Source organism: Camelus bactrianus, chromosome 23 (assembly GCF_048773025.1).
Source record: "Camelus bactrianus isolate YW-2024 breed Bactrian camel chromosome 23, ASM4877302v1, whole genome shotgun sequence".
Taxonomy (NCBI): domain Eukaryota; kingdom Metazoa; phylum Chordata; class Mammalia; order Artiodactyla; family Camelidae; genus Camelus; species Camelus bactrianus.
The window spans coordinates 32,268,327-32,274,559 of NC_133561.1; the positions used below are offsets into that span (position 1 = coordinate 32,268,327).

General features: G+C 53.1%; 1 protein-coding gene across 1 annotated transcript; it reads left to right on the plus strand.

Moving 5' to 3' along the window:
- Positions 1 to 1,950: 1,950 nt before the first annotated feature.
- KISS1 (KiSS-1 metastasis suppressor) lies at positions 1,951 to 5,567 on the plus strand. The gene is made up of 2 exons (XM_074352108.1): positions 1,951 to 3,097; positions 5,202 to 5,567. The coding sequence occupies exons 1-2, from the start codon at positions 2,995 to 2,997 to the stop codon at positions 5,513 to 5,515; spliced, it is 417 nt and encodes a 138-aa protein (XP_074208209.1). The 5' UTR covers positions 1,951 to 2,994; the 3' UTR covers positions 5,516 to 5,567.
- Positions 5,568 to 6,233: the final 666 nt, after the last annotated feature.

Below are 6,233 nucleotides of genomic sequence, written 5' to 3' on the forward strand. Positions count from 1 at the left end.
GATTCCTTTCTGTGGAAGGAGTAAGAGCAGCAAATGAACTCTGTGGCTGCGATGAGAGACTGCAGAAGCTTTTGGAGGGAGCTGGGGAACTCCTGGGGCTCACGTGCTCAACGGGACTTCTCTGAGCAGTTTCCCTGCACCGCCCCCCCCCCCGACGTGTGGATGGGAAACACAGACCTAACCAAAGAGCCCCTGTGTGCCCTGCCAGCCCCCTGACTGCCAAGAGATGGGGGTCACCCAGGAAGGGAGCTGCCCCACTGCAAACGCTTTCTGACTAAGCCTGGAATTTGTTACTCACTAGGTCCAAAACCCTGCAGCAGGGGGACCACAAAAATGCCCACAGCAGGGCAGCCACTCATGGTCCCTTGGAAGCTGGTGGTTCTCTTCCAAATTCAGTTCTGCCACATGTGTTAAACATTCCTGTGCTGGGCAGTGAATCAAGACTTGGAGGAGAGAGAGGGAGTGAATGTGTGTGTGTGTGTGTGTGTGTGTGTGTGTGTGTGTGTGTGTGTGTGTGTGTACTGGGGACAAGTAGTGGGGAAAACCAAAATTCTCACATGGCACCCATGGTAAATGCTACCTATAATGGGTTGGGGAGGATGCAATACGGGTGAGAGGCACTGGAGGAAGGAACACTACCCTCTAACCACACAGCCTGCCTACTCCCCCTTTCCTCACTCACCATCCTGCTTCTGGAGAGCAGCCTGAATGCTCCGTCTGAAAAGCAGTCTACACACATTCCTCTCTGGCTCACACCGCTCCTGCGTGGCCTCTTCCCCAGCCTCAGGGCTCTCTCGCTCTCCAGCGAATCTCCACCCTCCAGGGCAGGCAGGAGGGTGCACTCCCCTCCCTCCACACCCAGCTCCAGCTTCCCTGCTGGGACTGCCTTGGGCAGATCTTTGTTCATCTTGCTGACTCCTGCTCAAAAACTCAGCTCAGGGGCCACCCCTTGCAGAAAACCTGCGTGTACCCCCAGATCAGGCTCCCACAGGCTCCCACCTGTCCCCCACTGCCCCCACCAGGTACCCACATGCCTCCAGCGTACCGTTTACCATGTTATTTTGAGATGGTCTGCTTAAGACTCAGTTTCTTGTGCTAGATCTCAGGGGAGGGCCTGGGGGAAGCAACCCTGTGTCTGAGCACCGGTAGCGCCCTGCGCAGCACAAGTGGATGCTGTGATGAGGAATGATGTCTGAACTAACCTGGACCCTGTGCCTCCTGGTCTGAAGCCACAAAAGAAATGGTTTTACACTGTTCTCTCGAATGGATTGATCCTGCTTCCACTCCCCACCCCAGGCCTTAAGGCTAGTGCAGAAAGCCGTGGTCTGCATTTCAGGGTGTCATAGAATCAAGTCTGCAAGGATAAGTGACCATCTGAGGGGACAGTCGGTGGCCAGTCTGAGCCAATGATCTTATTTTACATGTGGAGCAATAAGGCCCAGAGATTGGGGGCGACTTGCTTTGGTCTCACATCTCACATCTCACAGGGAGGGCAGGCAGAGCTGGGGCCAGATTGGGTCCCACTCTTACTCTGCCCTATGCCTGGGTTCTGGAGGGAGAACAGGGAGACGAATGGGGAGTGGGGGCAAGACAGAGGATGGACGGGGCTGAGCAACCATTAGGAGCTAATGGGCACAAATGATAATCTCTCCCAACACACACACACACACCCACGCACACACACACGCACACACACTTGCCCCTCGACCACAGAGAGGCTTCAGCCTTTAGATCTGGCACCCACACACTTTCTGCTTAGCCTGCAGGGCTGCCTGGCTCCCCATCAGTCTGTCTTTAATCATGTTTGTTGGACAATCTCAAAGTGCCTGATGACTTTTTCAAAGAGCAATCAGACTTGGAAGCTGGAAGAGCTTGCAGGGGCAGGCAGGTGGCGGTGGAGTGCGGGATGAAATGGGAAGGGGGTGTAGGGGGGGTCAGGTACAACAGCTCCCACCTCAAAAGCCAAAATAATGCAATCAATTAAATTGCTATCTTCCCAGGGCTCACGGAGACTAGAACATGGAGACAATTGACCTGATACACCGGGGAAAGGTTTTTCTCTTTCCTGAATTACAGGCAATAAGACCATTTAATGATGGTCTTCAAGGCCATGAAGGGTTATGAGAGCAAGCCAGATGATTGACTCTCTTTCTTTTTTCTTGAAAAAGGAAAACCATTAAGTTCCTATTACAAAGGTAGGGGAAGGTATAGCTCAGTAGTAAAGGGTGTGCTTAGCATGAGGTCCTGGGTTCAATCCTTAGCACCTCCATTAAAAATAATAATAATACAAAATAGATAAACCTAATTACCTCCCCCCCAAAACAAACAAAAAAGTTCCTATTAAAGCAAGAGGGAACTGAGCCAGGTTCAGGAAGGCACATTCTAATGGGGAGAGTGGAACACAGAAAGTTGTGGATTAATGCAGAGCCCAGCACAGAGAGAAGTGCCTGCTCCCAGGCTCCAGAGACAACGTTTGGACCTCAGCGTTTGCCACTCAGTGGAACTCCTGGACCTACTTCAGGTCACCCCTCCCTGCTCAGTGCCACACTGTATCTCTTCGTCTCTCCAGCATTCCTCCCAAGCAAACCTGAGATTCAGAATCCTGGCCATTTTCCAACCTGAGCAGTCCTGCCCCTTCCACCCATATGGATCCTTCCTCCCTCCATTCCGTCTTCCCTTCCCTCCTTCCTTGATAACCTTACTGGCCTCCCCTCTTGCAGGAAGCCCTCCCTGATGATCCCTACACAGCATGAGTTCAGCTTGGACTCTACTGTGCAAGTGGCCTCAGTCCCATTTTCCATGCTGTGTCTGTTCAGACTCATTCCTCCACTGGGGGCCTCCCAGGGCAGGGCTGTCTCCTCCCTTCCAGGGCTCCCCTCTTTGCACTGGGATCTGCCCCAGCACCCAGCCCCGATGTCGCACCTGACCTAGTCCCTTCTCCGTCTTTCTGTCTTGACATCAGGGTAGTTCCAGGACCTGCATCTTCTCACCAGGATGAACTCACTGGTTTCCTGGCAACTAATGCTTTTCCTTTGTGCCACCTCCTTCAGGGAGACATTTGAAAAGGTGGCACCCATGGAGCACCCTAGAACCACAGGTATGTGCTGACTGGGAGGGAGGGCGGGTGGGGGCAAGTGAGCTGTCGCAAAATGAGTTACCATATTTTTCAGCTCTGGCTAGTCTGTTAATGGGAATTTAACTCTGTATTTAATGGAAACCTAAGACTAGCACACGCAACACATTTAGGGGCCCCACTAACCTTGCAAGCAAGGGCCAGCTTGCCGCTGTTGTGGACGTCAGGAGGCTCACCCAGGTTCAGGTGCTTGTTAACCACCAAGCTCCTTCGTGCTTTTTTCTGCTCTACGCCAACCACCTCTCTGTGCAGATCTGCTGGGAAGGAAATTTACTCTGCAAGTTTCTTTTATCAGTGACCTTAGTTCCTTTATGGCGCATTTGGGGGGGTAAAAGTCTACACAAAAAGGACAGATCTTTAATACCTGTCAACCTTATGTGTTCATTGTGGAACAGATGTCCTGGAGAAACTGAGGCCCAAAGAGGTAAAGAAACCTCCCCCAAAGTCACTCGATCCAATGCTGCAGGAACTCAGCAGGAACTGATCTTCCCAAGAGTGCCCTCCGTGGGGCATGAGCTGGGATGGCGCTCGTCCCCAAGTCAGGAGTCCGGGTTTAATACTGCTGGGTGGTCAGCTTTCTGGGCAAACTAGAACTGGAGCTTAGCCTCTTGGGACCTCAGTTCCTCCAGCTGTGGGACTTGGAGCATTCCCTCTACACACGCCACATCACTGTGCCCAGAAGATATTATTCCAAAGCAGAAAGAACACAGCCCTGGGAACCCAGCCCTCCTTTGACAAGAGTCTCTTCTCTGCTCAGATCGGGTGTTCTTTCTGGGGGAAGGAGGCTCCCCCAGAAGAGACCCTCACCACTGCCCTGGGCACATTGAGCTCTTGGCTCTTTTTGGCAAAAGGTTTTAGGTGAGACTGAAAGCAAAAGTCTACGCATCCTGCTGATGAGATGGTGGCTGTAGCTGGAAAGGGAGCTGCGGTCCCTCCCACCTCAGCCAGGCCCTAGGCAAGGCAGGAGGGCCCTGCTAGGAAGATTATCACTAACTCTGGACCATGCCCCAGCTCCTCTTCTTCAAAGTGTGCCAGGGCACTGAAGAGCAGGGCTCAAAGCCAACTGCCCCCACAACACACACCCACTCACACTCCAAACCTCATTTCCACTCATCTTTTGCCACAATTGGCTGGGGTCATTGTCTACTCAGAGCTAGTTGGCATTATTTTCCTGCTAAAAATTATAGTGAACTTAATGAGCCTTGCATGTGAAGTGCCTTCCAAATTAGCCTCATTAACCCTCAGGATGAAGGGGAGAGATTATACCCAGAGTAGGGGCGGTGAGCTGGTTAAGGTGACCCAGATAATTTCCCATTTTTCATATAGCTTATTAGAGGTCACACTTGTTGGGGGTGTCAGGGCACAATGGTCTTAGCTGCACTTTCTTGATTTCTGTAACTACAAGCCTTTCATTAGTTTTTATATATTTAACAAGCATTTTAAAAAATTTCAGTATTTATTTAGCTTTTGTTGGTGGGGAGGTTTATTTATTTTAAATGGAGGTACTGGGGATTGAACCCAGGACCTTGTATAGTCTAGGCATGCACTCTACCACTGCTCTATACCCTCCACCCCCTTAACAAGCATTCTTGAGGCCCTACTATGTGTGAGGCACTGTTTACAAGACTCTGAGGGACTCTGAGATGACTAAACACGGCCCCAGTCGCCTCAAGGAACTCACAGTCTAGTGGGAGCCCGATGCAAAGCCGGAGCAAAGGGCCAGCCAGCGATCCAAGGAGAGGAGAAAGGCTGAGTGTCCAGCAAATGCTTAGTTTTCTTTATTTCCAAGCTCTACCCTATTTGCTTCCTAAAAGAATGTAATTAAATATAAAAGCCATTTAAGATAATTCCAGAAAACATTTGAAATTGAACTTGTGTTGAAGGCGGGAGGAGCAAATGGCCTAACCACCCATGCTAAGATGCTGGTGGTGCCCGGAACGGAGCTCTGAGCTTCCCAGGGGTCGAGGGATAAAAGAGAAGGCGAGGATGGGGATGCGAGTAAGTGTTCCAAAGCCCTCTTTCCTGGGCTCCGGCCTCCCGGCAGCCTCTCCCTGTGACTCTGTCCTAGGCCCGCGGCCCGGACCCCCAGCGCTCCGGGCCCCCTGGGAGCAGAGCCGGCGGTGTGAGGAGACCAAGCCCGCCGAGGCCGGGCCGGGCCGTCGGGGGGCGTCGCTGTGCCCGCCTCCCGAAAGCTCCGCGGGGCCCCAGGGGCCGGGCCCGTGCGCTCCCGGCAGCCGCCTGATCCCCGCCCCGCGGGGCGCGGTGCTGGTGCAGCGGGAGAAGGACCCGTCCGCCTACAACTGGAACTCCTTCGGCCTGCGCTACGGCAAGAGGCAGGCGGCGCCGCCCGGGAGCCGCGGCCGAGGCGCTGGGCGGGGCTGAGCGCTGAGATGCCGGCCTTGACCTTCCAACCCGGGACGTAGTCCGAGAGTGCTGGCGGGGCTGGGGGCGGGGCTGGGGCGGGGCTGGGGGTGGGGCTGCGGGCGGGGCCGGGCCTGGGCCAGGGGTTTCTGTCCTGAAGCAGTAAAGGAAATGCTGCCCACTCATCCGCCAGATTTGTGCCTAATTTTTGCCAGCGGCGCCGATGGGATCGTTTGCCTTCTCTCTCTCCATTGGCTCTTTAGCCGGTTTTAAGATGGCTTTAGTGTTACCAAGGTCAGTACTTCTCAAACTAGAGGTGGTGAGGGACCGGGTTGATTTTTTTTCCCCATTCCGGGGCAGATCAGTACTTTTAAACACACACCACACACACACACACTCTCTCAGTACTTTTAAACACACACACACACACACACACTGCATCCGCGGCTCGGACTGAAAAAAATAAGAATAACTAAAAAGAAGCCCAAATTGGATGCTCCTTGGATGTTCCAGCAATATCAAATTTCTATAAAAATTTCTAGGCCAGGGGAAGGAGGATGGCTTAAGTACCTTCCCTTTTCCCAGGAAAGTTTTTAGCCAGTTGGACAGCTTGATCTGGAAGAGGGTGCCAGCCACTGTCCCATCATACGTAGGCTTAAATATCACCCCAGCCCCACAGTCAGACCTCTGCTGGGGTGCTTGGCCACAAGGCTCTGAAGCCCCACTCCACGTGGGAAGA

Excerpts from the sequence above, each read along its gene's own strand:
- KISS1 (XM_074352108.1), top strand. The coding sequence starts at position 2,995 with ATGAACTCACTGGTTTCCTGGCAACTAATGCTTTTCCTTTGTGCCACC. Across the intron at positions 3,098-5,201 it reads GGAGCACCCTAGAACCACAG|GCCCGCGGCCCGGACCCCCA; the intron begins GTATGTGCTGAC and ends ACTCTGTCCTAG.